Source organism: Homarus americanus, unplaced genomic scaffold (genome assembly GCF_018991925.1).
Source record: "Homarus americanus isolate GMGI-L3 unplaced genomic scaffold, GMGI_Hamer_2.0 scaffold40248, whole genome shotgun sequence".
NCBI lineage: Eukaryota > Metazoa > Arthropoda > Malacostraca > Decapoda > Nephropidae > Homarus > Homarus americanus.
In genome coordinates this window covers 6,705,231-6,728,184 of record NW_024712526.1, presented here as the reverse complement: position 1 = coordinate 6,728,184, position 22,954 = coordinate 6,705,231, and the positions used below count along the sequence as shown (strand labels likewise).

At 34.8% G+C, this 22,954-nt stretch overlaps 1 protein-coding gene across 2 annotated transcripts in view; it reads right to left on the bottom strand.

Moving 5' to 3' along the window:
* LOC121861675 (CWF19-like protein 2) overlaps nt 1-22,954 on the bottom strand; it is a 29,560-nt gene that overhangs the window by 2,811 nt on the left and 3,795 nt on the right. The window contains exons 6-17 of one of the 2 annotated variants that reach the window (XM_042359579.1): nt 22,519-22,931; nt 21,408-21,512; nt 20,434-20,599; nt 19,248-19,400; nt 18,782-18,923; nt 16,250-16,386; nt 14,200-14,379; nt 13,523-13,618; nt 12,689-12,805; nt 12,401-12,556; nt 11,151-11,333; nt 10,674-10,819 (exon numbers count right to left, since the gene is read on the bottom strand). In XM_042359579.1, the coding sequence (XP_042215513.1) occupies nt 10,682-10,819; nt 11,151-11,333; nt 12,401-12,556; nt 12,689-12,805; nt 13,523-13,618; nt 14,200-14,379; nt 16,250-16,386; nt 18,782-18,923; nt 19,248-19,400; nt 20,434-20,599; nt 21,408-21,512; nt 22,519-22,931 (1,986 nt within the window). In that variant the 3' untranslated portion in view covers nt 10,674-10,681. Of the gene's footprint in view, nt 1-9,370; nt 10,820-11,150; nt 11,334-12,400; nt 12,557-12,688; nt 12,806-13,522; nt 13,619-14,199; nt 14,380-16,249; nt 16,387-18,781; nt 18,924-19,247; nt 19,401-20,433; nt 20,600-21,407; nt 21,513-22,518; nt 22,932-22,954 lie in introns of those variants that run through there. The other variant, XM_042359572.1, reaches the window with a different exon arrangement.

Below are 22,954 nucleotides of genomic sequence, written 5' to 3'. Positions count from 1 at the left end.
CTGCAATGTTAAAGCTGCATACTCGGCAAAGAAATTCAAGCTCCTGAACGACTCTACCAACACCAAGGATGAGTTGCGTAAGCTGGGTGACACCGACAGCGAGAGCAAAAGCGACGAGGACAAGGAACAAGAGGCGGCGACTCAAGAACTTCTCGTCAAACAATTTTGGAAGAAGTTTAACGTCAAACAAGCTGTAGACTTCTTGGTGGAGGCATGGGATCTGCTGACTATTGCTACGATTCGTCACGCATGGAGACATGTGTTGCATGGCATACCAGGTGAGAGGAGGAGTGAACCTGTGACTGGTCAGGTTCAGACTGTTGCAGTAGCAGTGGACCTTGCCAGAGAAGCTGCGCTCAGTATTACAGCTGAAGGCTTCTCCGAGACCACCAACGAAGACATCATGGAGGTGATCAGAGATCCTGAAGTGACTGCCGACGAGATGTTGGAAGAAGAACCCGCCAGTGAAGAGGAGGAAGAAGGTGCGTCATTCTCCGAAGAACCTAGTTTAAGTCATAGTGATATTAAGTGTGTCATAGAGTTAACAGAAAAAATTAAGTCCATCGTTTCCCGCGACACTGACGATGAACGCCATGACGTCTTCCATACCCGACTGGTGCAGGCTATGGAGCCGTACATCACGGTGTATCATGACAACATCAAAGCCAGCCGTCAGCAAAGCATAACCGAGTTCTTCGCCCGCAACCCACCACAGCCAGCCCAAGCCAGTGATAGTGATAGTGAAGTTGATTTTGAGGGATTTGTCAGGGAAGCCATGACAACTGTAAGTGACAGTGATATTGATTCACCTAGTAATGGTGATTCACCTAGTAATGGTGATTCACCTGAGGGGCAGTAATCTGCCCTCTGCCTCGGAACCAGCCTCCATCCCCGTATGCCGACCCATCTCTTCTACTACCGTGAGTGTTCCTCAAAAATTTTCGTTTTTTAACCTATTCTTTATTTTTCCTATGTTAACCTTTATCTTTCCTAACCTAACCTCTTCTATATTACTTGTTTTTCATGCCACCATAAAGTTAAGATAGAATTTTTACTACAACATAGTTATTTGTCGTCAAAAAGTGGAGTTTGGGGGTCGGGCTGGGTTCTATTGGAATTAATCCCATATGTTCTGTTATTCACTTAACGCGGTTTTCACTTAACGCGGGACCCTCTGGGTTCAATTGACCGCGTTAAGTGGGGTACAACTGTATATATATATACAGTATATATATATATATTGTTTGTAGGATGTACAATCTCTTGGAGGTATTTGGGAGGGACAGCAGCATGGCCTAAATTTGGCAAAAAGATCTTCAGTTGAAAACCTCCAGAAAAGCTTCACACAACCACCAAAATTTAATAATTGGATAGGGAGTGAAAGCAGTCGAGTACAGTTCCAGTCACGCTGCCTCCCTGTGTACGGACAGCATACTTTAGAACAGTATTCATTTTGCTGTATTCACACTGCCCTTAACAAGCCATCAGGTTTTTGGGTCTCAATTTTTTTTTTTTATGTACAACATGAAATAAATAGGATTCTCACTTTGCTTAAAAAACTGTAACTTTATTCAACACCTTCTTTGAATGATTGCACTTGTATGGCTGTTGATCTGGAATTGTCATTTCTTTGTACATAGCTGCTAAATATGTTCAGTAATTTCCGTTGATGATGTATAGTTGCTCTTCATGTACTGTACTATATTCTGAAAATATAGTACCTGAGATTGCAAGTTTTATAACGGACTCCAGTATAGTTTACCTCTCATGTTCACCCACAATCTCCTATACCTTCGCCATGATTTTCTCATCTTTCGAAGTTTTTGGCCAATTCTCAGTGTTGTACGTGACCATAACTACCATACTTAGTTTTAACTGTATTTTAACATTTCTAAATGATTCAAAGTCAATGCCATATCTACACGTGGCTGACAGAGCATGTGGTATCCTTATTAGAATATATACAGTACTGTACTGATCGTTGTCATAAAGGAAATCTTACCTCTGTTCAGATTAAATATATGTACAGTTTTAGGTATACATGACTATACTAATTGTATCTCACAACATTATTACACTCGGTTGGTTACTTGTCTGAGACCAATAGGGAGCGTGTATTACTGTGCAATAATTTACTATCTTTTTCGAATTACTTTACTCTCAGAATTCTTATCATATTGCTTGGTCCTCTAATGACTGTCTTAGTTATTTATTCTTTTAAAATATTAAAGTATATATGGTCAGTTGATACTTGACAGAGACATTGTCAAGTTGGAAATCTGTTAGCTTTATTAAATGATATCAGTATCCAAAATTAAAAGATATTACAGGTAGTCACAATTTTAAATATGTAGTATACAGTATGTATCATATATTCCTAAGATAACTTAAAAGATTTACATATCATTAGCATTTGGGCAGAAGCTATTTTCTACATCAGAAATGAGAAGTTTTGCAAAGATTTTTTTAAGTGTAGGCTGCTGTCACATATCATATGAACATCTAGGAGAACTTTCACCTTTTGTGTACAGTAAGCCACAGTACAGGTAGTTACAGTAGTTGGAGTGAGAAATCTGAGAGTATATTTCTTTCATAGGAATGAAATTATATAATTAACATTGTCGTGTTTATTGTTGAATGGTTTTGTCAGTACGGCACAGTTAATGGTTTTGGCCAGTGGAGTATTGCCGTCAACCATACAATTTTTGCATACTGTATTGTTAAACTTAGGGTTTTGGAAGTGTAAATTGAGTTTCTGTCCAACAACGAACATTATTGCATAATTATCTTGCTACTTGGGAGAGGGTGTACCTTATTACTGTACTGTAATTTAGGTAGCACTAAGTGAAAGGTCAAGAAGGTCATTATAATATATTTGTAAAGAAACAATATTTTTCTTAGAATTGAAACTTAAGTTTCCTTGCACATATGAACATTATATTGCATAGATACTTTCACTCAAGGGCAAAGGTGTTTCCTCTTGATTTCAATTTTACAGGATCATAGAGGTCTTCTACATTGTTCTATGGCCGTTTGAGGGTTGTTCTACATATTCTATGACTTTTTGAGTTATTTATATTTTTTGTCAAGAAGGAAGTTTTAAGAGTTTAGCAAACTTGAAAGGTATGAGTAAATTTACTTATTAAGGTCAATGCAATAATAGCAAGATAGAAGTCAGAGAAGCAGAGGAGATTAAAAGTGCCAGAATATTATACTGTATACCGTATATCACGGCCTATAAGACGAAATTTGAACATTAAAAAAATCTGCCCAAAGTTAGGGGGTCGTCTAAACCACCAAGTTTAAAATTCTTACCTCTTAAATATTGTGGTTTAGTGTGTCAAGAGTGGTGATGAAAACATCGTAAGCCACTCACAAGGTCTTACCACTAATTATTTTATACTGAAACTTACGTTTGGCAAGCTGGATTCAAATTAAGATTACCGGTATATTAAAATAATAAAAATGTATTATAAACCTGTCTAACATACCGTAAAAGAGATTTATACCCCTATAATAAACACAGCTATCATCACACACCCCTCCCCATTTGCCAGTGAGGAGCCGTGGAGGTGGTCAGTAATGCATACCGGTATCGGTATATTTACTCATAATAATATTTATCTCCTATAAATAATTGATTTAAATTTTATTTTTTTCCAAAGAATATTCAGTAAATGAGTGCATTAATTCTTGAAACTATCGACGGTTAATTACAGACGCTCAAGTGACGTCACTAGTGTTTACACTACACCAGCTGGTAATATTTGATGCCATTACTTGAAGTGAATTGGCCTTATTTTAAGTAACTAACTATAAATAAATACAAAAATTAAAAAAAAAAAGATCAAAACTGAGAAATAATATACTGTATGTATGTTGTGTTGTCAAAGTAAGAGGAACAATTGTGTAAGTACGTAATATTTTTTCACTCAAATCCTAATGAAACACTACTGGAGAACATTCCTTTGTCGCAAAACAGTTTATAAATTAAAGAAAATAATTACAGTGTGTTTAATATATTACAGTATATTATAAATAAATAAATAAAACAAATAATTCGGTAAATCTATTTAAAGTAAATGGAAAATAAGCAAACATGTTATTTACCAAGACCCTTCCGTCTGGCTCAGGGTGAGATGGAGGGGAGATAAAGAAGGCTATTTATAGCCCATCAGAAGTGACCAGTACCCTAATGCACCATAAATAATTCATTGAACATTCATTTTTTGTACATAGTATATTCAGTATATATATATATATATATATATATATATATATATATATATATATATATATATATATATATATATATATATATATATATATATATATATATATATATATATATATATATATATATATATATATATATATATATATATATATATTTGTGTAATAAATGTATGTAGTAAGTACATACTGGTAACCTTTTTCACTCAAATCCTAATGAAACACCACAATTAGAATACGGTGGTTGCTGTTGAACCACATGTTGTATAAATAGTCACACCACCGAGACGAGGGAACACTCCCAACACGCTTCAGTGACGTCACTAGTGTTTACACTACACCAGCGGGTATAATTTGATGACATTACTTGAAGTGAATTGGCCTTATTTTAAAAAATCAAGGATGGTTGGTAAAGGACTACTGAGTCAGTGGGTAAGTGTCACATTTGGGGTACTGGTCTTATACAGCAAATAGAGCTCAAAAGCTACTTTTTAAATGGAAATTTGGGGGGGGCGTCATATGCACCCCGCCGCCTTATAGGCCGTGATATACGGTAGGAGTCATAATGTACTTCAGTGCCTCAGATAAATGATCATCAATAAACCATATGTGATACTATAGTATTGAAACTTACAAGTTTGTATCTTAGCCTTACCAGGCACTGACTGGCTTGATGCATCATGTGCATATTATTCTATAGATCTGAAATGTAGCATTTTATATCACCGGTACACTTAATGAACTTTAAAATACTGTAGTATAAGTGCGTTGTACATATCAGAAATAGGAAAACTTTAATGGAGCACACTGTATAGATATACAGTATGACCCACATATCGTCAGTGTATTTGTTTTCTCATATGTGATTCTTACACTTTTTAGTGTAGGTTAGTTGTGACACTTGTAGCATTAAGAAAAAGATTTTGTGAGAAGGTATCAAGTACACTCACCACACAAAGTTCTCAAACGCTCTAAGGGTCATACAATATGACAAAACGAACTAGAAATCTGAACATTGCTCTGAGGAAGTTTATTGCAAATTAAGTTACTTCTTTTCACCTGTAAATACTATAAAGACGAGCAACATATATTTTACAAAATATTGAGTAGCATTGCAACCAACCATTCTGAGATGACACAAGTCATAGTGCTCCTTCTGAAATATCTCGTACCTGGTTGTTCGAGAATCTTTTGTGGCGAATGAAAATGTGGCAGAAAGGTCATGAAATAATCTGTTCTTTTGGTATTTGTTTGTCATTCATGTGTGTTAAATAGCCACCTTTGATGGGATTGTAGGTTGGTCTATGGTAAATACCCAAGCTATATGCAGTATTCAGGTAACAGCAGTTTTTACTTCACTGCCTAACTTAACAGTGAGAGACCTTACTCTGCAGTGGGGAATATCAGTTGCCACTTCTACAAGACCTGGCATATCCTGTAAGCCTGCCAGAATCAATATTTTTTCTTCCCAATTACCATAGTTTACTGCATATAAGACACTTTTTTGTCTGAAAAAATGGCCAACAAAAATCAGCCTGCGTCCTATATGTGAAGTTGCGATATCGCTTAGGCCAATGAATCCCCCAGTTGCTGTCTCCAGTAGGCTAAATTCTACCTAGTTCAACTCCAGAATTAAAAATATGTTATTGCTTACATTACTTAAACTCGATTAATAACCACTGTACTGATGATGATAACCCGAGACAATTAGCATCTGTACAGCAGGCACCTAACTCTTCGAAGCTAAAGCATTATTATCTATTAATGTCATACCTGCAACAATTATCTTTAAATCTACAAATACCTGATACAAATGAAGATTTACAGATAAATTTCTTTTCACATTTGTATCTGTCAACATTGCTGGCGGCATTGCAGCCAAGTTAGACTCTTCACTGTAACCACCAGGCTATCAGTCCAAGCTTTGACGTATTATGGATATTTTGAACTCATAATTTTGGGTAGAGTTACAAAACTTTCTTCATTTTCTTTTACTAGGTTACATGCACACACAATCTTACATACACAATTTGCAAAAAATAAAAATAAATAATAATAATAATAATCATTAATTAAAAAAAATAAAGGGAATAAACATTTCTTTGTGCACGAGTTAACTGGCTCAGGGGGAGGAGGGTGCAGTGTGGGGGAACATTCCTAGGGACTCAGCAGCAATGCTATGGTGAGTGGTAAGGCGAAGCAGCCAGTGTCTATGCAAATGGCGAGCATGTTAAACTTTAATTGGGCTTTTCCTTAATGATTTCAGCTGCATTTTTTTCATCTAGATTGTATGCAAATGTTGTTTGAAGTGGCACAAATGTTAAATAGCATAAGAAAGGTAAGTGATATGGTTTATGAATGCTGGGAAAGGAGGTACAGGGAGTTGTGAGTTGGCTTCAGCCTTTTGACGAACCGTGCAGGCCATTACAGTACAGTACGTGCATCTGTGATATTATTACTTACATTTTATAAATTTTTGCTTGTTTTTGCAGTATTTTATATTATATTTGTATTTATAATGGTAACACAAGACTCGTCACTACACTGCATTGCCACATCTGCCTAGCCTTCCCCCTACTGTGAGCTAAGATCAATAATTATCATGAGGCCAAAAACATAAAAGGGAATAAACTTTCTGTGTGTTAAGAGGAGAGGGAGTGAGGTATCTCCACTGTTCTGAGTTGTTTCCCATGATTAGTGAAACAAAGAAGCGTTGATTAATGCAAGGGTGAACTTGCCACCAGTTTCATTCTACTATGACACAAGATGGTATGACATGTTTGCCAGCAAAATCCCATTGAATCATATGGTGTAAAACTCCTGGCATCTCTGTGCTGCCTGTGGTAATTTCGGTGTCTGGCGAGAGTAAAGCAAAGTAGAACTCGCCAGTGGCCCGGCCACCAATCACAGCCTGCCTTACTCCCTGAGTTAATCAGCATGTCGGGAAGGAGCATGTTGACCAATGAAGAACCCACTGCGTTTTGTTTTTGGTGTCCTGGAGGAGGAAGGTGTACCTGATGATGACCAGATAGACTACTAGCCACCTACCCTAACCCCCCCCTGATACTAAGTTCTTTAGCGGAGCATAATCATCATTTAGAGTGAGTGTTACCATTATTTATTATTTATTTATTTTTTATTTTTTTACTTTAATACAATATAAATTTATTTCGTGTACAAAACTTTATTATTTCATTACTTTCATGAATGTTAATTTCACACCTTTTCATTATTTGATGTCAATGTGCACCAAAATCATACATCACACTTCAATTATTACAAGGATCATAATTCTGCATTAAATTGCCTTCAAAATGAGACTCGTTGAACAGAATCAATGAATTTTTGGTGGTTCTATGACATTTCGAATATGTGCAAACTTTAAACTCCATTTTCTCAAAACTTGGTTTTGCCGTGTTCGCCCTTGCATTAATCAACGCCTCAATTGACAAATTTTGTCGTCCAGCAGCCAAATGGGAATACAGTATTTTTTGTTTTTACTATTTATTGGTATATATATATTATTTTTATTTATTCCTTTCATTTATTGATATATATTATAATAAAAAAAGCTACAGGAGGACAATACACAAAAAAAATTTCCTAAATACTGTACCTGTGCAGTACAGTATTCCCTAAATATCGTAAAAATGGTACTGTACCGGATAAATTTTTATACGGTATCTTATTTTCATATCTACTCACACAGTCTTCATTTAGATAGCTTAGCATTAGGTTATATCAGCAGTAATTTATTACAGTACTGTGTTATCATGTTGTGACCTCAATTAGTACTGTAGTGTACAGTGTAGGCTCAGACTGTTTAGTTGTCCCATAATTTAATTAATAAATTCGTAAATGATGGCATTACGTTATTTAATTTATTCACAGAAATATTGTGGAAACATTAGAAATGACTCGGAAGTCATGCACAATTTCAGTCATTCATATATTATTTAATCTCCAATATATACTATGGTTTTCATAAACAGTATTACCCCGCTTTACGCGGTTTCACTTTCCGTGATTTCTCATTTACGCGGTACCTCGCCAGAACCGAACTTTCACTTTCCGCGGTGCATCTACTCATATACGCGGGAAGCGGCGCGGGCAGGATGCGCACAAGGTCGCCCAGTCATCAAAACATTACCGAGTTCTTCACCCACCACAGCCGGCCTAAGTCAGTGATAGTAAGGATATGGACTTTGAGGGGTTTGACAAAGAGGCCCTGCAAGCCTATGTGGTGGATAGTGATACAAGTGATACAGGTGAGGGCCAATAATCTGCCCTCTGCCTCGGAACCAACCCCCCATCCCTGTGTGCCCAGCCATCTTTTCTACTAATGTAAGTGTTAAAAAAACTAATATTATTGATATTTCTCTTAATTATTAATTGTGTGTGCATACCATCATAAAGTTAAGATAATATTTATACTACAACATAGTTGTGTGTTGTCAAAAAGTGGAGTTTGGGGGTCGGGCCAATCTCTATTGGAATTAATCCCATATGTTCTGTTGTTCACTTTACGCGGTACCCTGTGGGTTCAATTGACTGCGTAAATCGGGGTACTACTGTACAGTATATATTTTTCCATAGAATTTCAATAGAAAAGATATTAATCATTACTTAATATAAATGCAAAATATTCCTCCTTTAAGGAATTTACCTGGGCAGTATACAGTACTGTGTAGCATGTAACTGTTCAGTACTCAGAACATCCTTTAGTTTTAACATCTCTTTAGTTTCTTCTCTTTATAATGACTGAGAAGGAATTTTAACTTCATCAGTTTCATGAAAAATATTTGATTACCAGGTTAGTTCTCCAAAGGGGCATATCAGTTAGAGGTGTAACCAGATGTTATAGTGTAACTGCGAGAGTAATGACAGAATTTAAAGTTAGTATGTATGCCAGATTGAGTCTGGATTATGTAGACTTTTGGTTTAATGAGGGCTTTACTGTTCACAAAGTTTTTCAAGAATTTAACTCTAGGTAAATTAAGGGCTTACTGTAACTGATTTAGATGTGATAGGACCAAGATTTTTTTAATATCAATAGTTTGTCATGTTCACTGGTAATTTTATCTTGTTGTGATGGTGTTTGCAATAATGTGTTCTTCCAGCAGATTGAATGTCAGAATAAAACTTAAAAATATCATTTATTTCTTGTAACCTTGAATGACTGTCATACAGAATTTGTTTTTTGCCCAGAAGATAACATTGTGTGAAATAAATACTTTAAATATAATATAGAAGCTTTTCACATTTACATACACTGTACTGTACTGTAAATTTTAATACAAGATAGCTTTTCCATACTGAACACTCCATAAGTATTCAATATTAGGATCATATAATCCCAAAATATACACGGAAGTTTTTTCAATACAGGTTACCCCCGAGTTACACTCATTCAATTATACAAGTACTCCATCCCCAAGTTACAGTCAGTCACTCCCAGTTTAACAATCGCCCCTACAGTCAACCAACCTTGCCCAACAAGCCTCCTGGTCACACACAATCCTCTCGTCATGTCTCAAAGCAGTTGTGTTACCAAACTATTTTATAAAAAAAAGAAAGTGGTACAGGTATACTGCATTATGACAATTTATCCAGACTAAAAATATGCAAACTTTTTCATATACTATACAGCTATGCCAAACAAAGTTTGGAATTGGACTTGTTTTCAGATTAATTTACACTGAAAAACTCCCTATACTGAACTGGCTACTCACCAGTTATTTTGGTATAGAGAGGTAATAATGTACAAGTGACTGTTTTACGAACAATAACTGTAAGCCTGATTGTGACTGCCCAGTGATTAACAATCAGTGATGTACTCTGTGGTGTTGATTTCCAATAATGTGTCTACTGTATTATGTACAGGAAAGTTGTATTGTCTTGTAATGGTGATCAGAGTTTATTCCATTATGCTTGAATCAATTTAGGGTAAAAAAAAACTTTTCTTATCTCCAATATGTAACACCATTGAACCCATGTTAGGAAGTCTATAAAATATAATCAATCACCCAATGATCAGTGTTTTAAAAATGTAACGAATTGTAACTCAAGGTTTACCTGTACTGTACTTTAAAGAAGATACAAATCACCATCATTGACTGCCACATTACTAACTTATCCACAACACTAATACTTCATGTACAGTTACAGACAAAATTACCTGAATACTTGACAATATCTGGCAACTACTTCTGGGTCATGTACTGTATATGATTGGTTTACAGTCAGGTATCCTTCATTTAGAAGAATGCAGCCTCAACCATTATATGAGGAATACCTGTATATCTAATAACACAGCTTTTCATCACATATTACATAGGAACCACAAAATGGAAAAACATTCCTTAATACAAAGAAACATCTGATACAATGTGTTAAAATTACAATCCCCTCACCTAATGATCCTCACATATAGTACTGACCTTTACAATCAGTCATCCTGAGTAGGATCAAACTTCTTATACCAATTATTAAACTCCATTACTTTCCTTCTCTGTGCATCAAAGTTCTCCTTCCGTGGTTTATGCCATAAGTTGTTATCTAGGTCCAACATCCCACCAACAATTTCCTGAAAAAAATATTTATATTTTTTAATTTAATTAAACGCTAATAAAAATCTTGAAGTCCACTTAGCTATTGAACATATTCCTTTATACAAGATTTACGTGTAAGATCTTTGTAATATTTGTTGCTAATTAGTTGGCCAGTCTCTGAGTTGCCTGTTAGCCACCATGGGTGCCTCCTGCCTCAGCCAACCTACCCAAAGTGATGCACATTGCCTACAAAAGATTTTGTGCATCTATTGTCCACAGAAAAACAAGATGAATCCTCTTAGGAAATTAGTTGATTTTTCATAATATACAGTACAGTATATATATGCTGTACAGTATCATTCTCACCTGAGCAAAGTTGTTGGGAAAATCCTGTTCATCTTCAATCACATGAGCATAACCAGCATCCATAGCAAAATCAACAAAGAAGTATGGGAGTCCTTTTGGTACTGCTCTGCGAACATCACGATTCTTTAAATCAACCAGCTTCTTATTTTGTGCCCATTCAGCTTCACATTCCATTATCGCTTTCTGTGGATGAATTTATAGTCTTAAAGTTTTTAAGAATTCGTGAAATTTATAAATAACTATAAATTTTATTTACTACTACAGCCTTACTGTACTAGCAGTAGTAACAGTAACCAAAACTTCAGTTTACTTGAGTCAGGATATATATCAGAACTCTCTCCAACTCCCTGTGTGAGCTGGGAGACCTACCAGGACTATGTGATGGGTGTGAAAAATGTGCACATTGTGACCAGCTGAAGGGAGGCCAGAGCTGTCCTTCGCACATCACATACAGTATACAGGTAGTATGTGAAACCTACTGTACTGTTAGAAAGATCTTGTTGGCACCACTAAAAACTCCCTAGGCAGTTTACAAGATCAGTTCCTTTATTAGCACTGAGTAAACTACTCGATCCATAGTTAGCTTGTTTGTTCACTCCATTTTTTTCTACTTTTTGTACTGAAAGCTTTTCTTGATCAATTGACCCCACATCCTAATTTCACTAAATGTAACCTTTATCATCTCTGTTTATTGTACTGTATATATTTGGCTTTTTGACTGCCATGTTCTTTCAATTAACCATTCATTATTATAATCATCATTACTATTATTATAAATATGATTATCATCTTCACTATTACTTTACAGTGTTATTATTGAGAATGTACAATTTATGCATGAAAATGGTAAAATTATTTAATAAATATATAATTTCTAACAATATTTTATACGACTTAAACAGAAGACTGCCAAAGCCATTCTATCCAGGGATTTTATATCATTATGAAAAATGACATGGGAAAGTTCCTGAACAACTGTACTTTGTCCTGACCATGAGGACCCTGACCCATTGATCCCAGCAGGCTACAAACGAGGCCTAAGGCTCAACAGACCTTCAGTTCCACAGCAGATCTTTAGCTATTTGTGCATCTCTCATATGGCTTCATATTTTGTCAGCTAAGTACTTAATTTTTTTTATAGCATTTAGATGAGGGATAGACTGGTTGCTATACAGTACAGTCCTACATGGTAGTTTCTGCTCTGTGTATACTATACACCTGTAAATTCATAAAAGTTTAAGTATGCTTACCTTAAAATAAATGGGTGCCATATCTCCCATTTCTCTTGGCAGAGGAACACAATTTATAACCATGTGGGGATAATATTTCAGCTTCTTAACTGTTTCAAAGAATATGCAGTCATCATCTCGTGAGGCAAACATCTTTACTAGAGACTTACGGAAATTCTGAAAAGGTGATATTCCCTTTAATGCAATGGTAAGTTGTGACTATAAAGTATAAAGATTATGGTACAGTATGTGAGCATAGGACAATAACATTTATATATTAACATGCGCAAGCTCGAAAAAATAACTCACCTGAATTTCGCTCCATAAATCTTCATCAGCTTGAACAGAACAAGCAATATGGTGAATTGGGACAATAAGGCAGTGGCCAGGAGTCAGAGATTCATGGGGAGGTAGACAAACATATGACTGTAACAACATAAATGTTACACTAGAAGAATATCAACAAATCATACAAGTTACAGTATATGTCTTTGTCCTATTCATCATCCATTATACTATAGCAAGAAGGTTCATACAAGGTGTTGGTGGTACAGAGGTAATGCATTTATCCCTCACTACTGTGTTCTGGGTTTTATCCCTGACCCAGGACAGATATGAGAAGGATGTTATCTAATATGACACTACCAAACATTGTAGGTATTCTCTGGTTACTCCAGCCTCCTCCTATACTAAAACTGGACAATAAATGTCATAACAAAAACTATCCCTTTGTCCCTCCATTAGCATAACTAGAGAGTTTTTCCCAGAATAAGACATTTCATTTGTCAGATTCCCTGGTAATACTCATAATGAATGTGCTTCTAATGACATCAGATGTCCTTTAAGTCCTCATAATGATCCCAGGTTTGTCAGGTGATTCAAAATGAACTCAAGTGTCTCGGAGGTGATCATAATAATGTCGTGTGTCTTACATAAGTTCATAATGCTAAGTCTGTCCACACAATAACTTCAATTCTACTTTGGAAATTAAAGTTAAATTACATCCATAGACACAGGAAGAATTTTATAGATTTTTATTGTCATCACATAATAGGTCAATCATACAGGTGTGGAAGCTACTCTAGTAATGGCTCTGGTTAAACAGTACCAGCAAAATAATAAAATAACTTGCATAGTGCTTACCTTAGTTCCTAATGCTACAATTAAATGCTTTGGCATCTCTTTGTTGTCAAAACACCACTGACATGATTCTAAAGAACGTTCTGAACGCTTGTGTTCCTAAGGAGAAAAGATGATTTTTTATATTAACAATGGTACAGTATATATTTTCATCATGTACCTGAACTTCATTATTCAAACTACAATTTTAAAAATATAACATTAATAAATAAATAAATAAATTATAAAGGGGGAATTCTAGTATGCCAAACAGAACAAATGCTTAAACATTTTAACTCAGAAACGTCACTACAAAGAATCTGTACAAAATAATTTCCAAAGATATCTACATTAGAATAAGATATAAATATCAACCATGGACTGCAGAGAAGTAATGTGTGTGTGAAAGATGGGAGTACAGTACTGTACAGCATATTGTTAGTCATCTTGGATAATTTTTTCCCTTCTAATACTGCACAGTACTGTACAGCATATCCACTCTTACAACTCTATTCATGTCTATGAAAATCCATCTCAACTGTTTATACAGTACAGCACTCTACCAGTCATATTTAATTAGTAAAATGTTGTGGGTTAAGCGACAAGATGAATAAAAATTAATGTGAACCTAGAAGCAATCACAATACAGTATTAATTTCCAATATTTGATGATATGATAACCAAGTCTTTTTAATTCTTACCTGTATAGCTTTCAGCTTGTCTCTCTCTGCTTGTTTGGCAGCAGTTTCCTTGAGTGCTGCCTTACTCATGAACATGTCGTCTATGTCATAGTCATCGGTAAGTCTCTCACTATTGTGCATGGCTGCCCGCTCAAACATAGAGTTTTGATCCTCAGCTGATGTTCCTTTTTCTCTCTCGAACTGTTCAAAAAACAAAGAAAATATACTGTACATACTGTATATGCCACCACAATAACTTTTCCATCACCACTGCAATCACTTCCCCCCCACCACACACACACACACACTCGGCTCACATGGTATAATTGGTATTTCCAATTATTTAAGAGTCAACGTGGAAGCATGTGCTGCTTCCCTTTTCTCTCACTTATTTATGAACTACCGAAAATAAAAAATAAAATAAAAATAAAAAATGCATTCTTTCTCTCAGTGTACATACAGGTAATAAACAACTTTGAATTGACTGAAAGCATATCATAAGTGTGATCCACTTCATCTTCAATATATTGTATGGTGGAAAATTCCAGAGGGTGGGGAGATTTCTGAGTCAAACTGCCTAAGAACACAGAACCTACTGTAATTTTTAGCCTAGACTTAACTTTTTTTTTGTTTTTTGCTGCTGACTGTAGGGTTTTAACATCTGTGGAAATACAAGTAGTACATTTTTCCTCGGTCTCTCATACACTGTCGGCAGTTTGGCAAGTTCCTGTTACTGAGTGGCTGCTGTTGCCGGAGCTCTCATATGCTGGCATCAGTGTCCCTTGTGTCCCAAAAATACCTCCATTTGATGGCCCATTTCATCTAAAGGTAGATTTTTGTTTTGTTTTTATATGTATTTATTTAGATAAATTATTCAGGATTATTTTGATATAAAAATGGTGTTTGTAACTAAATTAGAACTGATAAGAGATAAGACAATTCGTCTCAATACCCAGAAATCTCTCAAACCTGGAAATGTTCTGCACCAATTATTCCAGCTAACAGGAAGATTACTATACTGTATATATAATGTGTCAAAACTACCTCTGTGTGTGTGAAATACTTTTGTTATTTAATCATAAAGAAACATACATAAGGATATTAAATGTAAAACGTAACCCTTGAATATACATACTGTACAACACAGTACCCTACAATATAATAACGACCATGTGATTGCCAAAAGTTTCACAAAACTTGATCCATTTCCACAGTTTAACCTGATTAAGAGATGAACTTGTATACAGTATTTATGTTGGATTTAATGTACTATACCACCAAACATGAACTTAAGCAACATTACAGTCCAACTTTATGTGTCCCAACATAAATAAATTTATTAAAACAGCAGACTGAAAATTAGCATTTTTCATACTTACTGTTATTAATACACACTGGCTAGCATACTTTGGCCTAAAAGACCAGGTGGCACAGTGATGCCAACCAAACACTTTGTGTCAGCCTTCCTGTACCACTCAGGTTAGCCAAGATAGCTATAACACTTCCAACAATGTTCTGTCATTTTACTTTACATGTAATTTAGATTTTTTCATGTACAATATTATACATTTTATCTACCAACTGTCACACAGAATAAGTATACATTCTTATTGTTTTTTATTCATTTTGTCCTCTTCCCTTATCTACTGGTACCTGATCTTTTGTCTGATCTACCGGGGTAATTTAATCTAATACTGTATAGAACAAATGACAACTTCTTCAGTGTTATCTTTTATAGAATCAACTTAGGACTTAAAATTTTCCTTATCAATATATCATTTACAATCATGAATCTTCTAATCCAGAAAGAAGTAACACTGGCACCATAAACAACTTATTCCGTACACTTCTTCATTATGCTTCTATCATTCAAAGTTATTCCACGAGCATTCTACCCATTCAATTACATATACAGTACAGTACAAGTAACCTCTTTAAATACAACTTCCAGTGTTCATTATTCTAAAATAATTTGCCAGGCATTTCAAGACACTGTAATTCCTCAACTTTATCAATATGAATTATAGTGTACAAATATTATATACTGTATAAGAAATACTTTCTCACACACCATGCGCTTAAGATCATGTTGGTCATCATCTGGGAAGTATCGGGATCTTTGACCATCTTGTCCGTGAGTTTTGACTTTTTTTCTTCTCTTTCCACCTTCATCTTCTTGATCTACTCCTGACACAGGTCTGCACATACCTGCACAAATATATTAACAAGTTCAAAATGTACAGTACAGAGATGTGAACTTACAGGTATGCAATTCTAAGGTACAGATGCACAAAAAAATTTGAAAAAAAAATAATAGTACAGTATATATATACAGTATATATATACAGTATACTGAATATTGTATATATATATATATATATATATTATATATATATATATATATATATGTTATATATATATATATATATATATATATATATATATATATATATATACAATTATTAAGTTCCCCATTTGATCGTGTCAATAGAACCCAGAGGGTCCCGTGTTAAGTGAAATCATTAAGTGAACCGCAGAACAACAGAACATATGGGATTAATCAATAGAAACCGCCCCACCCCCAAACTCCACTTTTTGAAGACACATAACTATGTTGTAGTAAAAATAACATCTTAATTTTATGGTACATCCACACAATTAATACTTAAGAAATAGAGAAATACAGTCGCCAGTTAATGTCCATTCAAATAATGGACTCAACTCCCTCCCCTCTCACACCACACTGCCGCCTTCCCCTCTCTGGAGAAATTTTGGGGAAACCACTAAATTTTAATAAATAATACTCAAACTAAAGTTAGGATAATACATTGACATTGCGATCAGAATAGATTTTGAATATGTCATATATTTGCACAAAGATAACATATTTACTCAAGAGGAACATTTTATCTAAAATTTGTATGTCTAATGCAAAATATATGATGTTTATATTCAAAATGATCACCAAATTATAAGAATTCCAGCAATGTAAATTATATTCTGACCGGTAATTGTATGAATTTATGAGCTAAAACAATATCTTTCAGTTAATAAAAAAATAATCATCTCACTACACTATCTGTCAATCAAAGTACCCCACCTTGCCTCCTCTTCAATTGCAGCGTCGTCCCAACCCCTCCCCCCACCCCCCACCAATCGTCTTCAAGAGAAAGAGTGGGTGAAAAAATACATTTTAACATTTTGTATTAAATAATACCTCAGATTAAAGTTAGATAATATAATTATTGCTGATTCCTTGTAAGTATAGGGAATATTTTGAATATAAATGTCATATATTTGCACAAAAGATAACATATTTACTCAAGAGTGAACATTTTATCTAAAATTTGTATGTCTAATGCAAAATATATGATGTTTATATTCAAAATGATCATCAAATTATAAGAATTCCAGCAATGTAAATTATATTCTGACCGGTAATTTGTATGAAATTTATGAGCTAAACAAATATCTTCAGTTAATAAAAAAAAAATATTCTTCATAGGGTAACAGATGGTCGGCTTCCTCTCCCCACCAACCATCCCAAGGAGATGTGTGGAAAACCAGAATACTTAACTTTTTGTAATAAATAATACCTCAAACTAAAGTTAGGATAATATAATTGACATTGCTGGATTCCTTGTAAGACTAGGAATATTTTGAATATAAATGTCTTATTTTGCATAAAGATAACATATTTACTCAAGAGTAAACATTTTATCTAAAATTTGTATGTTCAATGCAAAATATATGATGTTTATATTCAAATGATCATCAAATTAAAAGAATTCCAGCAATGTAAATTATATTCCAATTTGTATGAATTTTTTTGGTTAAAACAGGCAGTCAGGCAGGTGGTGGGTGGGGCAAATAAAAAATAGCGGTTTGAGCCGACACTCACCGGTATGTGGAAAAAATCCGTGTTATGAAAGTTCATTTCACGTAGGCAATCATATGATAAAAGCTAAGTGAAAACCAAGGCGGGTAATACTGTATATATATATATATATATATATATATATATATATATATATATATATATATATATATATATATATATATATATATATATATATATATATATATATATATATATATATATATATATATATATATATATATATATATATATATATATATACAGAGGTATTGTTGAAATGCAAGATACTGTAATTAATATTTTTTCTGAACATTCATGATGAGCTTACCATTCAATTAGAAAATGCTATTATTTGTATTTATTTTGTTAGTTATTATTTTTTCTTTTATTATTTTTAATTTTTTTTTATCTGGAATAATTTAGTAGCTCAAGAGGGGGATTGTCCCCGTTGATCCCTTCTTTGGGGGATCACCCCTGGCGCCCCCCTTCAGTACGCCTATGACAGCACTGTAGACTGTATATATCTCATAGTGTTTAAGGAATTTAGAAAACTGAATACTTCAGAATTAAGATGAGAAACTGGTGTAGGGTCAAGATGCCCTCTAAATAATAGACTGTACTAATAAAAGTATAGTACACTGAAACATTATATATAGCCAATAGAGTGCTCATTTTGAACAACGGATTATCACATCTAAATATCCTGATTATATAGATTCTCACCTTTTTTATCCATCCTGGTTAGGACAATCACTTCCTCTGTTTTCTGGTCTCCACTTTCATTATTGTCCTCCCCAAGTGCTGGAGTTTTGGCCCGAGCAGCCCTGGCAGCTTCCAATTTTGCTTTCAACTTACTGACTTGAGTCTTTGAAGCAGAAGAGAAAAATAAATGTTCATTTTACAGTATTGATTTGACAGTACAGTACTGAATACAGCCACATCTAACATTCTCTACTATCAAATCTCTTATAAAGGCATACTAATTGTTTTAATAAAAATAATCTAGTTTCCTGCAGAATGAAGCGATACAGTTTGGGGCTGGAAGAGGGATCAGTTATTTATGTATGGAAAATGATCAAATGTTGCATACACCAAAGGAAGAAAAATTCCCAAACTAAATTTTATTCACCAAACATGCAATTTCCATAAAAAAAACTGCTGTTCTCTTAACAAATTTATTAAAACTTACATCATTTCCAACAAGTTCTGCTTTCATGACCTTTGCTGCAAGTTCATTCATTTCTTTATCTGTAAGTAATGTGACGGGTGGCTGAGATGGAGCACCAGCAGCAGAATGTGATGCTTCTTTTCCAGAAATCATATCTTTATTTGCTGATGGCTCCTGGGGAAAAAATTTGAAAATATTAAAATTAATTGTAAAACCATAAGTTCTGACCCTCAAAAAACAGATCATAAAGTTACAAGGTACAGTGTAGACATTCACTGATCTACGTCGTGCCAAACAGCATCATTTTGATATAAAGTCATTTAATAATTAAGGAAACAATATTTTAATATAAGTTGCTGAAGACTGATATACTGTAGAGTCATTTTGAATCTCGTGTGCACCAATGTGGTGCCCGCTTCACCCACACGTTCCCAGCCCACCCAAATTCAGTATCACGCTTTCTGCCTTTGTGACAGCAACTGGTGCTGCACCATGAATTGTTTTTGAGTCTATCATTAATATAAAATATAAAAAATCACCATACCTGGAAACAGTCGCGGTGGTACTGTACCTAAGAACTCCCATCTTTCCATCAGTTTAGATGTGAAAATTCAGGAAGTCTGGAGAGGGACAGGGTAGAGGAGAGACAGGCTAGGGAGGAGAGTGACCTTGATAGTGACTTTGCAGAGGAAAATGATGTGCCTTTAGACATACACTACTTGGTTAGTCTGCGAGTCTTTAGTTTTAATTAAGTGATGCTTATTAAAGAAAATTAGAGAGCCAATAATTATATGGCACAGCTCATAGTGTGGTGATCAGGCTGGGCGGGGACCTTTTCCACTATTCTGGATATTCACTGTTTAGTTAGTGATACTGGATCTTTTATTATTTGTTTAATAAATGTTTATTCACAGATATCCTTTATATTTAATCTTAACATAACTTTAGTAAGCTATTACAGTATAACACAAAGATATTAGAATGTTTTTGGTTTGTGGATAATGAACAGCTCTACTGTATGAAGCCAAGCAAAAAAGTTAGAATTATGATAATACTTATGGGTATTTTTGCTAAAATTTGTATATGATAGTCAGCCTTTTGCTGAAAATTTTAGGAAAAAAAAATATGTTGCTCATATGTGTCAAATAACGGTATGTGTATGGAAAAAATTTATATCCGAAATAAGATGAACCCCAGACATACTTACCGGTACTGGTACTTCTTCTACATCACTTGATTCTGAAGATGACGATGACGAAGTTGATGAATTCTGATGTGACTGTGTTTCTTGTTCCAATAATTGATTTTTATAGTCTTTCTTCTGCCATCTACGATTACTGAAAATTTTTCTCGTACTCGTGTCACTGGTAGATCTGTGTGTTTAGAAGCATCGAATTAGGATCTGTCTGTATCGTATCGCAGATGATCTTTTTATATCCTACAGTAGAACCCTTTGATAGCAGAGTAAGTGCAACAACAAGTTATCGCTAACGTGTTTTACCAGTAAGTACTGCATTGAAAAACCACTCAATCCAACTGCGGTACTGTGCATGAAACAACCCATAAACATAACAGCATGTGTAAGTGATAGAAATTTGGGGACGATAATTATAATGGTCACATCAAATAAGACAGACTCCTTTCCAGAAGTATACATTAGGGTTGGCAGTGTTTCAAAGCTAAGAGCTACCTCCAGGAGCCAGAGCCTGACTAAAGCTGCAGAACTAGCCAATTTCTTTAACTGTGCATTGGAGCTGGAAGCAGGACTTATTGGAGTGCTCCGAAGTCTGGAGCTGTAATTGGTTTCTGGCTCAGGAGCACGGCCAATCCTAGTACATATGGTTATATTGTACTAGAGAGAACCCCCCTCACTCCTCCACCAGGTACAGCTACTGGCAGAATGTTGTGGATAATGAAGTTAATTTGTTACATCAGTATTCCACTTTCCTGATGAGTACTGTACTGGCATTCAACAGGATTAGATTTTCACATTTAAATTTTGAAAAGTGCCTCTTTGCCTATTTTACTGAGCTTGTCTTGAAAAAAATTAATCAACAATCATCTTCCCTTGTCTTGTACCATCAATTACATTCACTTATGAAAGCAAATTACAGAGTTAACCCAATGTATGACACAGAATTCTTATTTTCTTTACATTACAATAAAGTTGTTACATTTTACCTTCCACTGTCCTCTTCTCCTGGTCTTCGGAATTTTGATGATAAGAATGAAGGCTGTTTTGTAGGATAGTCATCATCTGGAGGTCTCGGAAGCCCCTTTTCAGACCTGTAAGTCACATAACATGGAAAGTTTTTACACATGAAAGTACAACTACCAGGTCTGAGATGTTCAGTTACTATACAGGCAGTGGCGTTATTACTTCAAGCAAAAGGTTTTATTTAATACAAAATAATCAATAACTTCTGAATCACTTCTCACTGTATATCAATAGTTAATTTAAGACTTCCTAAATACAGTATTGTACACCTTCCTTAAGTGATACAAATCTTCTTTCTACATTGCCATATTATTTTTGCCTCCTACTGTACATTTAAGTCCTATTTTTCCACAAAATATACACAGTACTTTTGATTAATTTTTCTAACCTAACTCACCGATTCCTTCCATACATTTACGTGACATCAACTCAACCTTTCATAACAGGGGTTATAATAGTAGGCTGGTAACATAGTACAGTCAGGTATGAACCTCTTGATGGTACAGTGTTACATTGGTAGTTTATGTTTCTATTAAATAATGTCCGACCATACATCCAATATTTTATGATTAAGAGCAAATGTTTTATAAATATCCTGACAAAGAAAGCATGACACAGAGTCATCCAATCAAACCTCATGTATACTGTAATAAGTCATTCCAGGCTAGTGGTTAATGTAGCAACAGGAAATACAGATATTATTCCAGTAATGTGGTTGGCTTATCTATGAGGTTCACCATTTTGTGGATCCTTACTTTATGACTTCCATAGTATTGGCTTCTTATATTCCTCCACAGAGACCATATTACCACTGTGCCCACACTGACCCACTCTAGCAATGCACATTTTCTGATGGAAAGAGAGACCAAGTGAAACTCCAATTAAATTCAATGGATTTCTTTGCATACTCTTTCCACCAGATCCCTAACATCCTGCTTTCACTGGGAAGGATCCACCATAACAGGGACAGGCTTCAGTTTTTGTGAGTTTTCCATCAGTATGCAGAAAAGGGTGGATGAAGAGAAAGTCATAACTATGGTTCAAAAAATACAATTATGATAAAAATTACCCTACCTGTGGTCTTCATGTTTTGATTGTTTATCCTGTTTATCATTATCTCTGCTACAATGTCTACTGCCACTTCTGCTGCTTCTCCCACTGCTACTGCTGCTACTACTGTATCTTCTGTGCCCTCTCCTCTCCTGACTTCTACTTCTTCTATACTTTCTATTGCAGTCTTCATTATATATGTTTCTGTCTCTACTTCTGCTTCTTAACTTGTCTCTCTTGATACTGATTTTCCTTTCACTACTTGTGCTTCTGTTTCTCTCTCCGCTTCTATCATAATTCTCTTCTCTGCTTCGATTCCTTTCTCTGCTTTTATTGTGATCTCCAATTATTCTCTGTTTCCTCTGCCAACTGTCTCCCTGTTTCTTCTTTCCTCTTCCTTCAGCTTCAGCTAATAGCTCATGAAACTTTGCAAGAGACTGTAATTATATAAAAAAAATAC